The sequence below is a fragment of the Maylandia zebra genome, linkage group LG14 (genome assembly GCF_041146795.1).
Source record: "Maylandia zebra isolate NMK-2024a linkage group LG14, Mzebra_GT3a, whole genome shotgun sequence".
NCBI classification, from domain to species: domain Eukaryota; kingdom Metazoa; phylum Chordata; class Actinopteri; order Cichliformes; family Cichlidae; genus Maylandia; species Maylandia zebra.
The window spans coordinates 20,338,589-20,358,499 of NC_135180.1; the positions used below are offsets into that span (position 1 = coordinate 20,338,589).

Genomic DNA, 19,911 nt, shown 5'->3' on the forward strand with positions numbered 1-19,911 from the left:
AATCAATAGAAATGTATTAAGAAACACACACACACACATGACATTCAACACAGGCCATTATCACCCCCTTTATGCATTTGTTTTTCGGGAGGTTTGCCTGGTTTAACGCAAGTAAACAAGTAGAATAACATGGTGGTTTAATAGAGAGCCCATTAGAAACCGGATGCTGTCTATCTCAAGAGGATCCTCTTCACACATCTAACAACGTATTTTCCAAATAAATAAATAATATATGTATCTAAATCTGTTCGCAAACTTTGATTTATAAAGATTTGATTTATGGTGAATTGTGTCACTGAACTGCTGCCCAAACATGCCACAACAGCAAATTCTGCATAGCAGCACAACTCGCCATTGGCTCTCGTCCATAAAGCGCTGGTGCTGATGTTGGGAGCGGGGCAGGGAAGGGAGGAGGAGGAGTGGAAGGAGGTAGAAGGGAGGGGGCTCGACAGCCCTGCTTCGCCCGCTTTCAACAGTGCAATGCGCCAAGTTAGCCACAGAGAGCTAGTTACACGGCGGAAGTACAGCGATCATGTAGGCAAAATAAAACGCTGCGAATGTCACATTATAGGAGAAGTACATGAAAGCATGATTTCTGAGATTTTTGTATTTATTTTACTTTATTTTAGAACGTAGGCTGCTTCGTACTGTGTAGCTAACGTATCCAAAAAAGTTGTTGTCTCTTATTTTTTATACTTATGTTGCAGTAACTTGGTAAAGGCATGTGTTCATGAGTTTGGGGTTGTGCCAAAGGACATTAGTATGGCCCATTATAATTTATCATGAGTTACACAGATCTGTGCAAAAGTCTTTAGCCAGACTTTTTTGAAATGGTCTTGCTTGTTTGTTAAGTCACTTAATGATGAGTCATTCGAACTCAACCGATGAATCAGTGTTGACACTTACCAGACAACTTATCAAAGAATCCATTTCAAATATTATCTTTAGGCAATGTGTTACTAGCAAGTGCTCACAAAAACACACAAACTGTTAAGAAGTAGGAAAAAATCCAGCAAACATCCAACACAGGACCTGAGAGATGCATCTGGCCCTTCAGGGCCTCTCTTTAATGAGAGAGGTACAACAGTGAACGTGAACAGCCATTGACCAGTGGTGTTGGTGATCTTGTCAGAATTGGTATTCTCAGACTTTTGATTCAACATGCAATGCTATCTAAGCGTGTGATTGATGACAGCTTTATTTCTCAGCATGGCAGTGATCACAAACACACTACCAGTGCATTCAAAGCATACCTGGACCTAATAACACACACACACTATCAATCATGAATTTTTGCCTCCACCTAGAAAAGAACAAAAGCCATCCAGGATTCAAAGGAGAGCTCTGAATGACCTTCGAGAAGCCTGGAGAACTGTTCCTGAAGACTACTTAAAGATATTATAAGAAAGCTTTCCAGAAAGAGTTCAGGCTGTGTTGAAGGATGAAGGTGATCATGCCAAATATTGACTTTCATTTTCATTAGGTTGTGTAAACTATATTTTTTCCTTATCTACTGTTCTTTCATTTATGTTTTCAGGTTTCAGTAAATCGCTGCACCTGTTTTCTATTTTTCCACAGATACGTGGGCTAATGAAAGTCATAGGGGTGGCTCAAGACTTTTGCACAGTACTGTGTGTGTGTGTGTGCAAAAAACAAAAGACAAAAAAGGGGGGGGGGGGGTTGTCTGTTACTGACGTAGAAAAAAAAACCTACATGATGCCAGTACAACCAGTTAGGATGAACTCGTTTATTTTCCCTTACTGGCTTTTTGTTGAGAACGCTCGAGTTTTATTTGTGCATCGTCGCCGGAAGTGCCCTGTTTAAATGCGTTAACATGACACTGGTCCCAAGTAGAGTGCAGTGGCTGTGTTCCTGGAGACAGAGGAGGAGAAAGTGTCCGATTTTGGGGGGGTCTGCTTCGAAAATCACGTCTGACTTTGATCTTTCTTTTTTATGAAAGGAGAAGGAAACCCTTGAAGCTACTTCTGCAAGAACAAACAGACACAGGCTCAAGTGGTGGGACTGGATCTAGATCTGCATGGGTGACAGAAGCTCCTCTCACTGATCTGGATGTGTCAAAGAGGAGGGACGGTTTGTGCTGTGAGCTCCTTTTGAAATGACTCAAGTGTCGGGTGTGAACACAAGACAAGTGATCGAAGGAGGAAAATGATGTTTACAGGAGTCAGGCTGCTTTCATCTGATTTTATTCGTTGCTTTTAGGAAGTTTTTCCATCAAATCTCTCCGCCTTTCAGATAATCTAATTTGAAGCCGTCCACCGCACCTCGGCGTGTCAGCTTCTTCGTTATCAAAGTTGATCTCAGCTTTAGAGATTTGTTGTAAAAACGAAAATTTGACTAGTCAAAGTGCCGTCATTCACTGTTTTGTAATCAATCTTAAGACATTTTTAACAGATATTTATTTTCACAAATTTATAAATATATAAATATATCTTTCTAACTGAGAGGTGAACATGGCGATCAACACGGATGCCAACTTCCAGAGATCCAGTTTGGGTGAGGGCGGAGGAGGCGCTCCGCCGCCAGACTTCCAGGAAACTGAGAAACTACTTGCAGTGACCACTGAGCCTGGAGGGAACCAGATGAACATGTCCACCTCCTTCACGGTCAACGTGGGCAGCGACAAGGGTCTGGAAGCCGAGGAGAACGGCCACAGCGTCTCCGTGAGATCGGGCTCCACCGGGCAGCTGGCCGCCTCCGCCCCTCTCTCCCCTTCCAAGGCGAGTCTGAGCCGCTCCTCCACCGGCAACGCAGTCCAGGAGACCCCGAAGCCCCGGGATTACCTCATCCTGGTCATCATCTCCTGCATTTGCCCCGTTTGGCCCATCAGCATCGTGGCACTGGTGTACTCCATCATGGTGAGCATCTTGTTGCCTCGTCAAAAGTGTTAAAACCCCTAAATATGTTATTGCTGGTGCACATGATGGGACAGTGCTATTAGGCTAAGTAAATTAAGATCTTGGAACAAAAGAGGACTGGGCTCTTGAGATTCCATCACTGCTTCTTGCAGTTAAGGCTCACTTTATATTTGAGAATGCCCTTTACCTTTACAGCCTTTTGATATATGAAGGAAGCTTTTTTTTTTAAAGTATGGCTATTATCCCTAACTAAGAACCACATTTGCGTTTGGGTGAATGGTCATATTAATTTTAGACAGAAAGACCATTTAGCAGAGCTTGGATGACAATTTAAAAGAGTTTCTGACACTTTTACACTTAAAGGTTTTAAATTTTTGAATATATATATAAATAACAGAAGTGCAAATATATGTGAAAAACTGACTTATACACACAGAACACTCAGTGCCTCATTATCTTTCACTATTGCTGAGGCTTTAAATGATCTCACGCTGGCTGCTTCCACTCAGCTGCCAGATGGTCTGCTTCAGAGGGGCTGATACTTGATGTATCCCTTCACAGGAAATTTAAGGGTGCAGCTAAGACACTAAAGCTACTTCAGTCAGATATGGCATTACAGAATTGTAAATAAAATGTTGTGTTTTTGCAGATAGACCTTTGTATGGGCTGCATTCCAAAACGCAGCACATGTAACTGATCTGTGATGCTGAGGATGCACTTTCCTGCTGTCTCCCTCTGCAGTGAGGTCTGGAGCGAAGATGGTGGAGCTGTTGTTTGAGGCTCTGCTTTTTAGTATTGTTTTTTTACACAATACTATGCCTATATCTCTCAAAGATACATCAGTACCAGTGTGTGCTGCACATATGAGCTTATAAAAGTGCATAATGCATAATGCAAAGAAAGATGCTTGTGTTTATTTAAAAATGGCATCATTCACATAATTTGTCTGGCAATCAGCAGGAAGTCCAGTGTTTACACACATTTCAAAAAGCTTGGTATATTTAAATCACGTATGTAAATTTGCCTCCATGTGATATACACACACAACTTTTGAAATAAAGTAATTCATAAACAGAACATAGTGTGAAGGTCAAAAATTTTATGTATGTATATATTCTTCCCTACCAATATGTTGAAACTGTATCAAATTCCTGCCTAAATTACCACAGCTATATTTACTATATTTTTACTCTTTTCCACATTTACAATAAAACATCTAAAATAAGAAAAAAGGCTTGTAAACTACAAATCGTATGTATATAGGCTCTTCAAGCTCTGTAACAGCCACAATAGAGCTTAGCAAAGTGTGTTGTTAGCCATAATATCTAATGTGTTCTGCACTGTAAGTGTAGAGAAAGGCAAACTGCTGTTCTTGAGCAGTACAGACACAAACAGCCTATGACGGACCTTTGCAGTAAGTATCTGGAACCATTCTAGCAGAACTCTTTTAGCGCCATCAGTCATAACTTCCCTGTGTCACGATTTTAACTCCTGGTGGCTGACGGCTCCTTAGTTTCAAGCCATTTGTGTTTTTCAGCGCACTTTACTTCTGACACTGTCCAGTAGCCAATTCTCAGATCTACAGAGAAACAAAGCAGAGGAAATGCAGTAAGCCATTAGTTCTGTAATATCACTCTTGCGGGGACTACACACCAAGGGGAATATCAGACGGTATCCACAAGACAGCCTGTACTTCCCTGAGCCATCATCACGAACCCACTGACATTCACAAGTCGGTTGCTGGCTAATGGCATTGAGAGAGAGAGAGAGAGAGAAAGAGAGAGAGAGTGAGAGTGTGTGTGTGTGTGTGTGTGTGTGTGTGTGTGTGTGTGTGTGTGTGTGTGTGTGTGTGTGTGTGTGTGAGAGAGAGAGACAGAGAGAGAGACAGAGAGAAAGTGTGGCAGAGGGAGGTTTTCACAGAGGGCAGAAGAGAGAAAAGCGAAGGAGGAAGAAACTGGAGCTGGCCACTAACTCAATAGAAGACGAGAGAAGTCAATTTAGTTTCTCTGCAGAGGGCAGATTGCAGCAGTTAGCCAGCTCAGTAGCAGCGATCAACATCCTCTCTCTTTCCTGGGGGGTAAGGAAAGGGGATATGGGCCTCCCAAAGAAGATCAAAACATCATTCGCTGCAAGGGCAGATGGGCATGAGAGAGACAGCAAATAGCCATAAAGTAGTTCCTATCACTTGATTAGAAGAAGCTAAATCAGATAGCACAGTCAGATAAGTGCGAGTGAGTCAGAACAGGAAAAACAGAGGTGTACAACGCTCACTTGTGAGCAGATGAATCAAAAGTAATGTGGTTGATACCACACGATACAGCTTTGGAGTGCCAGATTAGTGCTAAGTGCCAGTATTCGCTACTCATCATCCACTGTGAAATGGATATTGCTGGAAAGTCAGATAAAAAAAAAGAGCAACTTTTAAAATGGTATCAATGGGGAGGTGTCAGAGGAAGCTGAACAGACTTTAGAAATTCATTCACAGAAAGACAGAAAGATCAAAAAAGACCATCTTAAGGGGTAGCCTGATATGAAATGCCACAGTTGGTGGTCACTTGCATTATTGATGAGCCTTTAGCTTCCAGTGATCTGGATTCAGACTTCATTTCATGCCAAGAGGGTTTGTGCTTAACAGTCGTGCTATTATGTAACATTAACTGTGCTGTGTGCTGTGTATTCAATTAAAACCTGATGTAAACCATATAGCTTTTGTTTTATAAGTATAGTACGCAATCAACATTTGTAGCTAAGCAATGGCTCAAAAATGGCTGTGTAATGTGATCAGAGTGATAAGCAGCAGTATCTGTGGCACTGTCCCGTAGCTCTAAGTGGCATTTAAGCCTGTTTCAGCTCATTGCTTTAGTTCTTCAGAAATACAGCTGTTTTTAGCAGCAGATTCAAGCAACAAAGCTTTGACAAATCCACAGTATTCCAGCCTGTTCGACACAAAACTGAGCTGCAACAGACCCAAATATTTACCCCAGGAATCTTTCAAACCTCAAACAGAGCTGGAAAGAAACGCAAATATAGGAGTGGATACAAATATATCCAGGTGTTTTGTTTTTAGATCACACACCTGTCTCCAGCTCCAGCTTTAAATACAATCAAAACTCGTGTAATTGTCTGTGTCTAACTGTAAATGCAGACTTCAGTAGATTCTGCTATTATGCAAAACATAAACTATATCACAGAATTTAAGAAAATACACATTTTTGTGTATGTAGACAGTGCAAACATTAAGTAAGATGTATATCCATCTTTTAATCGCTTAAACAGGTAAAAGTATCCATCTGTGTTGGTCCCATTTACCCTTGTAAAAGCGTCAGCATCTTTCCACACTGTAGATGGTGCATTGCTAACAGCAGGAACAGTTACATCCATCATCATCTCCCACTACTTTCAGCAGTAGGAGCACATAAAAGCCAACTTCCAGCTGGCTGCCGCCAAAGATCTCTGACAGATGCTTGGTGGGAAGGACTTGCGGCTGGCAAACGTTGAAGATACGCAGTCAATTATGGTTACTGGAGAGGTTGGGGTAATAGGTTTTTACAGTGCGCACTAGCCTATCCCAGTAATGGGAATGCCCAAACTGCAGGAGCATTACTGCATGTGCTGCAGATTTGCCTGTAAAATATGGTCTCACAATGCTGCACTGGCGGGATGGCTTTGTTTGTGTGTGTATGTGTGTGTGTGTGTGTAGGTAAATGAGATCTTATTAGCAGTCAAGTGCTGCAGTCACCATCAGAGAGCATTTAACACTGTTCTTACCCAATGTGAGCTCATCAGAGTGTTACAGAGAAAAAAGAAAAGCCGTGTGCTACAACTCATTTATCATTTTAAATCAATGAATGCTACAATGTGATCATCCACTGAATAATACAACTGAATGCATAGAAAGTCATGTTTTGAGTACAAGTATAGTACAGAGCACTTACCAGCATAAGGGCCACTAGCTATATGAGTGGCTTATTTGATAATATAGGAGCTTTTAAAATCTTCAAATCCCACTACTCGATGATTTAATATTAAAAATGAATGCATCTTCACTTGTTTTAATTATAATATTGGGACATTTTATTTACAATATTGTACAGAAATCTTGAGCCACCCCTCTTTTCTTTCTATTTTGCCTCCAAAGAACAAGACTTTCTCGTATGATAGTTCTCCAGCCTTCCAGAAGGTCCAGAAGTTTCTTTAGCTGTTTTTCCATTCATTTTCATTCCAGTGCTTCTACCTCACTATATTGAGAGGAATGTTTTTGTTAGGCCACTTAACACTGACCTATGACTCATTCAAACATAAAAAGACATGATAAGTTAGGGGATGAATCAGTGTTGTCTCTACGCAAAGAACTGTATCTTCAGGCACTTTGTTACTAGCAGCCTGCGACAACACACATAAATTGTATTTTGAAGTGGAGAACAAAAGAATAAGAATCTTCAGAAGATAAAGTTATCTGAATGCCATGTCCTTAATAGGGGAAAAGATCCAGCCTGACAGGACCTGAGAGATGCATCTGGCCCTCCAGTTGATCTGAAGGCCCAGATGTTCACTGAAGACTCACGAGATGGTCTCAGTGGAAGGGACTGTCTTCTTCTGGCAAGAAGGCATTGTTGATGAAGGGATACTGGGACAAAGGGCTGAGGTATGCCAAATTGTACAAAAACTGTACTGAAAAATCAGTGGCAACAGTGGAGTGGAGTGGTGAATCCAAATGTGAAATCAGGATGTGCAGAAGAGGTCAGGAGAGAGATACGACAGTGAGTGTCTACAGCCATCTGTAAAACATGGTGGAGGTTCTGTCATGGTTTGGAGCTGCCTATCAGCCAGTGGTGTTGGAAATCTTGACAAAATTGATTACATTTATTTTTATTTATATAAATGACAACAACTGTTGCCTCAAGGTGCTTAATTGATACAATTGTAAACACAGAGAAGTGCCATCAGATGTTAATACCTAATGCAATACCATCTGCAAATCATCTGATTGGTGATAGCTTCAATTTTCAGCATGACAATGGTCGCAAACACTTCCAGTGCAGTAAAATCATACCTGGATAGAAAAACACACATTGGAACTCTATCAGTCATGGACTAACCTTCCCCTAGAGTCCCAACTGCAACACTACTGAAGCAGTGTGGGATCATCTCGACAGACAATGGAATAAAAGGCAGCCAACACCCAAATATTTTCAATGGACCTTCATATTGTCCTTATATATCGTATTTGCATGTGAGCTTACAAATGTTTCAGTAAAACCTATTCTTCATTTTATTAGCAAAATCTGGACAAATGCAACAGAAATCGCTTCAGCACATTAATTTGTGATTAACTACCTGCAAAAAAAAAGTTGTAATAATGGCATTTGCACCAGCTTAAGCTGTGCATTCCAATTGCTAAGTAACAGATGCTAAACTTACTTTTCATTGTGTGATTTGCATCACATTAGATAATGACAGCGGTGTAACTAGACAACTCTTTGCTTTAGAAATCTCACCTGTGGTGAAAGCGTTTCTTAGTGTTTGCCCTTTTTTAGTACAAATAGCCCATTTCTGTTTTGTTTTTGTAGTTGAATTGTATATCGATAAACTGTGTTTGGTTTAACAAACAGATTGCTAATAATAGCATACATTATCCCGATGATAGTGCACTGTGCTATGAACTAAACGATGAAACCTGACTCTGAGTTATTTAAATATGCCTGGCAGTGGTTCACTTATAAATGATCTGCCAATGGATAAAGGTTTATACTATGATGGTCTAGTCTTTAAAAGCATTAGCACTCTGTTAGTTTGTTTGAATTCACAAGCAAATATATAAACACAAGTAAAATCGTATGTAACCATCAGCTACAATGCATTTTATAGCTAGAATAGGTATTGTGCCATCATAGCTCTGGAAGGTTTGATCATTTGGTCGCATGGGTGGTTTGAAATTTTAATGGGCATTTTCTGTAAAAAGTCTAAAAGCCTTGCTAGCCGCTTCCGAGAGACTGCGATGTTCTTTATCCCTCACCGGACCAATGTGATTTAACTTAACATACCAAAACAAAAAACCCTGCAAAAGCCTCGTACAAATTCATTTGGGGATTATAATCTAAAAGTTTTGAAAGACATAATGTATAAACCTGGAAAACGACAGATTTGCTCATAGAAGAAAACATCCTCTCACTGTACACTTCTGCGTTCCACCATGGCTGCTGTTGGTTCTCCATTATTAATGGCAAGTGAGAAAAGAAGCACTTACTGACTTACTACCACCCACACTTGTCTGCTGAACATTTGAACACATTAGAGAGAACGAGTGTGCGTGTGTGTGTGTACAAAGGTAGCACAATGAACACTACAATTAGGGTAGAATTTCCCATTCTGAAAACAAATATGACCCGTAGTCGTGCTGTGAATCAATACAGGCGTGATTCAGTGAAGCAAAGGGTGCCTCCCTTTCACTACACACAGATATTCACAAACACAAATGAAAACCTCTCGCAGGTCTCAAAGGTAACATCCAACAAGACTAGGTCCAAATGAGAGTGCTGACATTGCCTTCCTTTGTTTCTTTTTACTTTCTTATTATCATTATGCAAGTAAAATATCATCTTTTTAAATCACCTCCATTCTCCATTGATGGTTTCTCTCCAAGCTGGCCAAATAGGCTGTGTTTTCTGAAAGGGACTTCCATTGATTTAAGGTGCTGATGCTGCTTTTCTCTATGAGAAAAGATCAATACAGGCTCCAGCGGGACTTTGCACCATAGCTTCACATTGCAGTCCTCAGAGCAAGAAGATGGAGTGTGTCCCTGTGAAAGAGTGAGTGAGTGAGAGTTAAAAAAAAAAAAAAGTAATGTTTTTGTTTTACTGTCATGAGCCTGGATTGTGGGATGAGACATTGCATGTAGTAGATATTTAGATTTGATCAAATTTAAATAAATCCTAGAAATAATCGTCCAGTTAAATAGTTTTTGTGATTACGTTTCTTACCATGCAGGATATAGGAGTACATTATATTAGGTGACTGTTTTAAAGCAATTGCATTATATTGAAATATCTTTGTTTTAATTGCGATGCAGCATCTGTCAAAAGTTGAGTTTGAGCCTTTTAGAATTAAAAATTGGGAGGCGTTTGTGAAGCTGCGATAAACTGTGTGAGCAAATCAGTCAGTAATTTAACCCCATAACAGACTAGTGTATTATATTTGATACATACAGTTTTTGAGACTTCAACATTTCAGTGTGATTTTTTTTTCCCCTAAAAAATACAAATATATTGGATAATACACTTTTAAGAAGTAATTCTTTGCCAGGTGTAGCTATCATATTTGCTAAACTTTGTTTTTTGCAAATTATTGCAAATTTCATCTTTTTATAAATGTCAGGAGATTTAATAAATTCTCCATTTATTGGCAATTATTTAACGGTTCAAGTTTGAAGGGGTAAGAAGAATATTTGTCGATGTAAAATTCTGACAAATGTACATTTTTCATCACATGGTCCCAAGGTCCTCCTTAAAAGCAGACGTGAGCTTTTCTCAGAAAGATCTCAAAAAACTACCATCAGTGCATTTCATCTTTGCATCTACAACTAAGAAAAACATAATTTTCATAATTACCAGAGCTGTTAACTTAGAGCAGCTGTTTTGGCCTAATAAATTTGTTAAGCGCTGTGTATTTAATTTATTTCTCCTTTTTTTCCTGCATCTTTAATAATCCAAAACATTCATATTTCACCCATGCCTAGTACCACTTCCTCATCTTCTTAATATTGAGTTCATTATGCACTGGGCAGCTGAAATCCTTTATCATGCAAGAATGTGAAGACATTCTGCTTTGAAAGTATATCATGAGCTCGGTTGTTGTTATTATTTCCCAAACATCAGGCATTATTAAAAGAAGAGATGAATGCCATATTTAAAAGTAGTTTTCCACTCTATCCTAAGGTTGCACTGTCCCAAACCCACGTGTACTAGTGCACAGTAGTATCTTACTACCAGACAGCCTGGAGGCAGAGCATCTCACGGGAGTGAGACGATGGAGTAACAAGTTAGTAATCAGGGGAACTACTCTGTAATTCAATCTGAATTTGAGGCAGTTCCCACCTAACCCCCAACACTCTATTTCTTCAGTATTCAGTGACTGAATGAAGCAAGAAAACAGAGACACCATAGCATGATTTCAAACTAAATTGTGAGGGTAATGTGAAATTAAGAATAGTGGATTACTTCCTGAAATTCTCTTATGAAGCATGAAGTTCTCAATCGCTGCTAAACTCAGGTGTAGGCAGGTTTCATTGCTGCAGTCACACATGGACTGAGTCATGATCCTTCTTCTACCTGCAAATCACCTCTTACTTTTAATTCTGATGAAAATGCTTTTAATTTCAGTCAGTGTTAATTATATTTGTTTTATTAACACTTTCATACACACAGTGCCGTTTATATTTAAAGCATTTGAACTTTCATATGTAAAATGGGGAAAAATCTTTTGAGGAATACGATAGTGTAGTTAAACTGTCAAACTGATGAATTTCTTTGTTTTGTTTTTGTTTTTTAACTTTTCATATTTTTATATCTGTAACTCCAACCTGTGTAGAGCTTATATGTATTTTAGTCTTAGGACAGTAGGGCAGCACTTTCTTTCTTCTAATACCAGATAAGTTTTGGTGAGAGTTCCAATTTCTGTTTTATCACCTCTGCTTTGAAAAGACTCATCCTGGACACCTGCTGAAGTATTTAAACGCCATCTCCATTCAGGTTGATCAGGTTGTTTAGTTGCTCTAGTACTCAAGTGAAACTTGTTAAGTTATAGAGCAAATACTTGGAGTGATATATGTAAACTATAGGCAAAACACACACATGATGAAATTTTGTTTTATGACTAAATAAATGAAAAACAGCAACATAAGATTTTTTATCTGATGTATGCATGTACATGCTGCAATACCGTGAAGAGCAGTGTTCCTTTGTGTGGATTCCCTTTCACAAAATAAAAACATACACTGTTAAAAAACCCTGCCAATCCAATGAAAAGCCTGAGACATCAGTAACGGGAGATTTGATCTTTGGGGTGACTCACATAAAAGCAATGCAGAAGGCTGAGAATTCCCATCCATCACACCTTTCACACATACGCATGAATCACTCTGTCTCCGTATCTGCAGTGTACAAGCAAAGCAATATACGTTCAGCATTAAAATGATATACAACCCCTTCATACTGCTGCACTCACCGACTCCATCCAATTGGCTCTGCAAGTCACATTCTTCCATCAGTCCCAATCTGCCGGCATGAGATTTGCCCGTTTACAGTTGAAATAAATTACTCTCTGCATTTCACAAGTCAACATTACTGTGCTGCATGTTTATCAATTTCTTTTTAAAATAAGTATTGATTAACTATATGATAAATATTTTAAAGTGTAACTCTTGAAGAGCTGCTTCAGTATTTTCCTCCGGCCAGGAACTTCATCATTTGTCCAGTAAAGCCACGATCCCTTCTCTGCACATGTCAAAACCATCACAGCTTTGCCTCTAACATTGTTTCCAAAGCACTGTGAGATGTCACTCTGACATAATCATTTCTAACCCTGTCCATCATGGTCTCTTTGTCAGTGCCACAGCAGGTCTCACTACCATCTTGTAAACTTTCCCTTTGACTTTGATACTCTTTACATTTTCATCTTTCCACCTGCCACTCTCTCATTCACACACACGTATTCTGTTTGCTACTACTGACTTTCATTCCTTTTCTCTCCAGAGCATACCTCCACCTGTCCAGGCTCCACAGAGTCCACAGAGACCCCTGCCTGCTTTCCTTTGGCTTTGCCACCTCTCTTTTTTATATTATTAGCCTCCAGTACTCTGTGCACTTCATTCATCTTCCTGACTATCCCACTGTTTCTTCACTAACCTTTGAGTGTTTTCTTGCACTTCCTCTTTCCACCACCAAGTCTCTTTGTCCTGTGTCGTCTGCCCAGAAGATACCCCAAACACCAGTAACTTTTCCCCACCACCCAGAGCTTGTCTCAACTCACTTCTACTTGTTCTTGGTGTCCAAAGTCATTCTACAGACTACCATCTGATGCTGCCTAACTACATTGTCCCCATGAAAACTTTTGAGGGTTAGACTTTTCAAAGAGCCACAGGTTAGAGTGTGAATAATTATTGGTACACCTCAGCGCTTCAGTGTATATGCCGAAAGAAAAACCAGCTCTGGAGAACATACGGGTGTTTTATGTTTTCAGTGTAAAATATGTACTAATCTGGACATTTTTCAAGAACTTTTCACATTTGTTTCACCCATAAATGGGAAAAGCATTGCACTTTAGTACATAAGCTCAGTGAGCAATGGTTTATATGTATCTTGAATTTCACACCTTACACTCAATGTGTGTGAAGACTTGTGTATGTTCGTGAGTTAATAAAGGTTTTTTTTAATCACCTATTTCTTTTTTTAAATGTTAAATCACATTACACCAGATCAGCAAAATCCATCGATGAGCCTGACTGATCCAGGATGATTAGTTCAGTAGTTTCAGGGTGTTCAAAATTGATAATAATCAAACAATTTGGAGTTCTTCAGGTGCAGGTGCAATAACTCAGGTTTTGGGGCAGTCACAAAGTCTTAGTGCTGCTTGGTCTTATTAGTTTTTCCTACACAAACTGGAAAAATAAAGAAATTAGAGGAAGAACTGGATTAATTACAAATAATACTTTATAGGGTTCCTGCTACATCACTGTTTGCATCTCTAGCTTTATCCAAGAACTCATAAATATGTAGATGAAAATCTCCACCCTAAGTGTATCCTTGGTTTGGCTGGTTCGACAGATCTTCCTAAAAATGTTTGGTCTACTACCTAATATATTAAATTTGTTTAATAGTCTTGCTGCTTTTGTGTGTCCTCAGTCCAGAAACAGTCTCCAGGCGGGGGACATAGACGGGGCCAAGAGGCTGGGTAAACTGGCTCGTCTGCTCAGTATCGTCTCCATTGTCTTGGGCGTGGTCATGATCACAGTCTACGTCTCAGTTACAGGTACATTCATTGAATCAAGCAGGACAAATTTTTGAGGACAGTGATGTTATCATGATGGTGTCCAGTGTGCTGCACCGAGATTTAGATTGAGGTTTAAAGTGTAGCTGTAGGAGGAACTATCTACTCAGAGGGGTAGTCCAAGAAACATCTGCCAAGGCAGCTCACTCTCTCGGCAGAATGTTCCTGGTAACTCATTTTGTTTACTTTCTTCTTTTTAAACATACGTTAAGAAGTTTGTAGTGCAGTAAAAATGAGATAAGAGTAGCATGACAGATGTTTACATTGATTACATTATTGTCATTTTGACTTTTATATCAATCTTGAAGGAGAGGTCAGAGGTCAAACGCTAAAACTTTTAAATTCTTATAAGGCTTTTTGTCAATTTTCAACCAATAAATCATTAAGTTGACCTTGAAGATAAGGCCCCTCTACACTCAAAGTTTTATCGAAATCAGAATCCAAAATTTTTCAAGCGATCTTGTTTACAGACAGAAAGAATGACATGCTTCAGATGTGTTTCCTGTTTTCAACTTTGCCAACATCTGTGTGTGTGTTACATTTACTTTTGCTGCAATCATAAGTGTGTAACATACTTCTTCTCTTTCCCTTTATTACAGCTTCCAAATGAACTCGCGAGAGATGATCTTTCAGCAAGTAAACAAATGAAAAACACCATTCAGAGATGCATGTATTAGAATCTGGTTAGCATTTGCTTGACAAAAATAATGAAAATCCTGATGTAAATCTGTCAGGTTAAAACAGAGGAGGAAGAAAATGCAGATTTGTTTGTGGTCAGAAGGAACCCCGTGTGTTTCCCAGTGTGGAACATGGACTTCTCTCAATGAAGACAATAATCTGTGTATGAGGAGAGAGCGACTTTCTCTGTATGAGATGGAGCTTCTTTCGAAAAATGGATTTGGGGTTTGGTCGCCAAACTTTGGACAGCTGCATATAATCCTCATATATTCCTCATCGAATCTTTTGCATTCAAAGCATATACAGTTACAAATATATTTGAAATGTGGATAGAAAAAAATTACATATATACATTGTATATGTACATTTTATATAATGTTTGTATGCCAAGCGGTGCTGGGTTTGCTAAGGCTGTCATAGTGGCTGCTTTGTCAGTACCTGGATGCTCAGTGGAAACTCAAAGGTTTGTGAAAGTGGGCAGGGGACATAATTGTTTTTATTTATTATAATTTTTCATTGAAAACAAAAAAAAACAAGACCAAGTGCATGCCTGAATGTAGATCACCGAACCTCTGCCTTCATTTTGACTGTTATTTCCATGTTTCTTACCTTTTCCAGGAGTCTGAGAGACTAGCAGGTTTGCACATGTGAGACTGTTTTGTGTACATCTAATTATTTACCACAAACATGACTTAGTCTCAGCTACACCTTCAGGTGTTGTTTCTCCTCACCATATTCCCTTATAATTAATTTTACGTGTGTGCGTGCACGCGTGCGTGTGCACGTGTGTTTGCTGCCTTTCTACACCATTGGCATTGTTATACAATGACTGTTAAATGTCACTGATTATTTCACTGAATGTTTTTTCCAGCTTGTTGTATTGGTATAAAATGTATTTATATAGGAAAATATATATGCAATATGTACGCATGCTTCTTTTTTTTTAAACAACGAGCGGGTCTATAAGTTTAACTTAGTAACAATGAAAAGCATTTAAACAAAAAACACAAGCATTCTGTAAAGTTCAAGCCTGACAAATTGTCTGTATTCATAATTTTATCGAAGAGATGCAGTTTATTGTTCTGCCTGTGGATACATATAACAAGTATGTTACAGTGACATGTACCAGGCTTGTGAGCAGAGATAAAATTCAGTAACACTATGTTGCATTATTCAGATCATTTGGATAGATTTTGGGGGCAATAATGTTATTTGGATGGCGGGGTTAATTTACATTTTGTATCATTTTCATTTTGATAAGTTGCAGTGCTTGTTTTCACTTGCTCATACAGTTCAAACAAGTGAAACCTTATAGCTATATTATGCTGCTAAAGTGATACTACCAAGTCCTCATCATCATCAGTGAAAGGATGTACAACTGCTAACTGTCGAGTTAACAGACTTTCAAGTCCCCGTTCATACTCGTGGTTGTACAAAAAGTCACTTTAGCAAAACATCCGAAAGCAGCAAAATCCAAAGATGCCCTACTGTTTACGTAGTGCAGGCGACAGCCCTACTGTTTTTCTTACATCTACATTTTTCATCTGGAACAATTGGCGAGCAGAAGCCAACTGTCAGTAAAACAGTTCAAACTTTTCCACTTCATTTCCGTGTATTAATGTGTTTCCTTTCCAGTATATTGTATGTGCCAGTTCACCTCTCTGTGGTGTACATTTTGCATGTCAGGAATAAACATTACCATGCATGGTCCAAGTTGTGCCTTCTCATGGTAACTTCCAATTCACAAGGAATTGTGTTGACCACAGCCATGCTAGCAACTTTCTGAGTCTGTAGTCTATAGATAGCATGTTGTTTCAAATAAATGTAAATATTCCAATAATTATATCAATAAAAACACCAACATGTTGATCGCAACGGCGATCGTGGCTCAAGAGTTGGCAGTTCGTCTTGTAATCGGAAGGTTGCCGGTTCGAGCCCCGGTTCGGACAATCTCGGTCGTTGTGTCCTTGGGCAAGACACTTCACCCGTTGCCTACTGGAGGTGGTCAGAGGACCCGGTGGCGCCAGTGTCCGTTAGCCTCGCCCTGTCAGTGCACCCCAGGGCAGCTGTGGCTACAATGTAGCTTGCCATCACCAGTGTGTGAATGACTGAATGTAGTGTAAAGCACTTTGGGGTCCTTAGGGACTAAGTAAAGCGCTATACAAATACAGGCCATTTGTCACTTAGACCTTTATGGGTCAGACCCCAGTTTGCCTACATGGTGAGGACCACAGGAGGTGTCGAGCTCACACACGTTTTTGGAAGGAGTTGTGTTTCGGTCACACAAACACTACACACATGCATGTCATCACTGCGGTAGGGCAGCAAGACTTTGTATGCAGAGACTTCAGCAGATCCAACTTCCCAAACCCTTTCACAATCATCCTACTGTCTGTCAATGTGAACAGATTCACTATTGATGTATATATACACACACACACACACAGACACGTACAGTGTGAAACTGATGACAACTGAATGAAGATAAAAGAGCTCAAGTTCAGATTTTCCTTGTCTGCCTGCGTTTGTTAAATAACTGCTTAAATAAGCAGTTATTTCGTTAACTCTGTTTTCCTGGGTCTTTTCACGTGTGCTATGAATAAATCTTCTTTTTTTCGGTACCGGTACTAGTTTTGTTGTATTCATCCGCGACACCTTAAAGGCCGGTACGTGAAAATATTGTCGGGCACAAACCGGTTCGTGGCGCAAAAAAGGTTGGGGTTGATCTAAAAAGGTTGATCTACACGCTTCTCACATCGCCTAGATTTAAAATCAATGTTACAACAATAAAAAGAAAAACATTGCAGAATTTCACAGAGTTGCGAAAGCATCATGAAGCATATGAATCAGAAAAAAAGTACAAATAGAACCAAAGTGTGAAATCCACAAGCTGCTTCAGAACACACAGTATGCGCCACAGATTGTACATAATTGTTGGCCAACACTGCTCAAGATGCTGCAGGTTAACCTGCAGTCCAAAACAAAGAAAAACCACCCATTCAGCACATAAAAGCCTCTGATCCTTCCTGCTTTCTCTCTCAGTGAGTGTAAATACACTGTCAACAAGCAAACACACACTCATTACCCCCTACAAAGACAAACACAGCCTATGTCTGGTACCGTTGTTATTATGGACGCTCACATGTTGAAACACTCAGACAACTATTCCTGTGTGTTTGTTTCTCTCTCTCTGTGTGTGTGTGTGTGTGTGTGTGTGTGTGTGTGTGTGTGTGTGTGTGTGTGTTTTGTTGTTTGCAGTGCTCTGTCTTTTCCTGCTGGTGGTGGAAGTGATTTGGAAAGAATGCAGTGGAAAGGGAGAGGCGTCGTGGCCATTAAACCAGCGGGATTGGGCCTCAAATGAAAGCGCGGTGCTAACGAGGGCGGATGCTAATTGAAGGGCCTCCTGCTGTGGGGGTCTCACACACACACACACACACACACACACACACACACACACACACACACACAGCATTCCTTTCTACAGAATTCACAATATACATACATAAACTGTATAACCGTACACTGTTTTCCTTTCTTTCTTTCTTTTTTTGCAAAGAACTCATACTGGGATAGCAGAATGTAAACAGTTCCCTTTCAGTCGATTCACTCGGTACAACACATAAGTATGGGATATCACGCCCTCGCGTGTTCTGGCTAAAGAAACCTTTATTCACGCCTTTAAAGCAGATGACGTGTGATGACACGCGGACGGCCCCGCCTGCCCATATAGCCGCTGTCATCACAGTCATCCCTCAGTTCTTGCGCTCTTCACCTCGCTGAGAACACCTCTGCTGAGTTGGGCTAGCTAGCTGCTGCTAGTTAGCTCCGTTGTCTGCTGACTTGAACTTAGCTTAACTACCCTTGTTTGTGCATTGCCATGGTTACCGGTAAGTTGGCATGCGTTTACATGCATTGCCATGGTTACCGATCCGTTGGCATGCGTTTACATGCGTCGCCATGGTCACCGGCCTGTTTACATGTGTCGCCATGGTTACCGATCCGTTTACATGCATCGCCATGGTTACCGGTCCGTTGCCATGGTTACCGGTCCGTTGGCATGCGTTTACATGCCTCGCCATGGTTACCGGTCCGTTGCCATGGTTATCGACGCATTGCCATGGTTACCAACGTGTTGACATGCGTTTACATGCGTTGCCATGGTTACCGGCCCAATGGCATGGTTTACATGCGTTGCCATGGTTACCGACACGTTGCCATGGTTACCGGCCCGTTGCCATGGTTTACATGCGTTGCCATGGTTACCGACGCATTGCCATCGTTACCGGTCCGTTGCCATGGTTATCGACGCATTGCCATGGTTACCAACGTGTTGACATGCGTTTACATGCGTTGCCATCATTACCTGCCCGTTGCCATGTTACCGGCCCAATGGCATGGTTTACATGCGTTGCCATGGTTACCGACACGTTGCCATGGTTACCGGCCCAATGGCATGGTTTACATGCGTTGCCATGGTTACCGACGCATTGCCATCGTTACCGGTCCGTTGCCATGGCTACCGGCCCGTCGCCATGGTTACTGGCCCGTTGCCATGGTTACTGCCCGTTGCCGTGGTTACCAACGTGTCGCCATGGTTACCGACACGTTGCCATGGTTACCGACGTGTTGACATGCGTTTACATGCGTTGCCATCGTTACCGGCCCGTTGCGATGTTACCGGCCTGTTGCTATGGTTACCGGCCCAATGGCATGGTTATCGACGCATTGCCATGGTTACCAACGTGTTGACATGCGTTTACATGCGTTGCCATCGTTACCTGCCCGTTGCCATGTTACCGGCTCAATGGCATGGTTTACATGCGTTGCCATGGTTACCGACACGTTGCCATGGTTACCGGCCCAATGGCATGGTTTACATGCGTTGCCATGGTTACCGACGCATTGCCATCGTTACCGGTCCGTTGCCATGGCTACCGGCCCTTCGCCATGGTTACCGGCCCGTTGCCGTGGTTACTGCCCGTTGCCGTGGTTACCAACGTGTCGCCATGGTTACCGACACGTTGCCATGGTTACCGACGTGTTGACATGCGTTTACATGTGTTGCCATCGTTACCGGCCCGTTGCGATGTTACCGGCCTGTTGCTATGGTTACCGGCCCAATGGCATGGTTTACATGCGTTGCCATGGTTACCGGCCCGTTGCCATGGTTACCGTCGCATTGCCATGGTTGGCGGCCCGTTGCCATGGTTACCGGCCCGTTGCCATGGTTACCGGTCCGTTGCCATCTTTAAATCTGCTCAATGATTGTTTTAGAAGTAAAGGGACACTTTTATTATTGTATTCTGGCAAGAAT

At 40.9% G+C, this 19,911-nt stretch overlaps 1 protein-coding gene across 2 annotated transcripts; it reads left to right on the forward strand.

The window, feature by feature from the left end:
* Positions 1–1,844: 1,844 nt before the first annotated feature.
* trarg1a (trafficking regulator of GLUT4 (SLC2A4) 1a) lies at positions 1,845–16,478 on the forward strand. Of its 2 annotated transcripts, XM_076873172.1 has the most exons (4): positions 1,845–2,100; positions 2,464–2,876; positions 13,775–13,901; positions 14,519–16,478. In XM_076873172.1, exons 2-4 carry the CDS (start codon positions 2,472–2,474, stop codon positions 14,527–14,529), a joined length of 543 nt encoding a protein of 180 aa, XP_076729287.1. In that variant the 5' UTR covers positions 1,845–2,100; positions 2,464–2,471; the 3' UTR covers positions 14,530–16,478. The 2 variants fall into 2 exon arrangements, with proteins under 2 accessions (XP_076729287.1, XP_076729288.1); XM_076873173.1 differs by lacking the exons at positions 13,775–13,901; positions 14,519–16,478 and adding an exon at positions 3,526–3,912 and having other exon boundaries at positions 2,466–2,876.
* Positions 16,479–19,911: the final 3,433 nt, after the last annotated feature.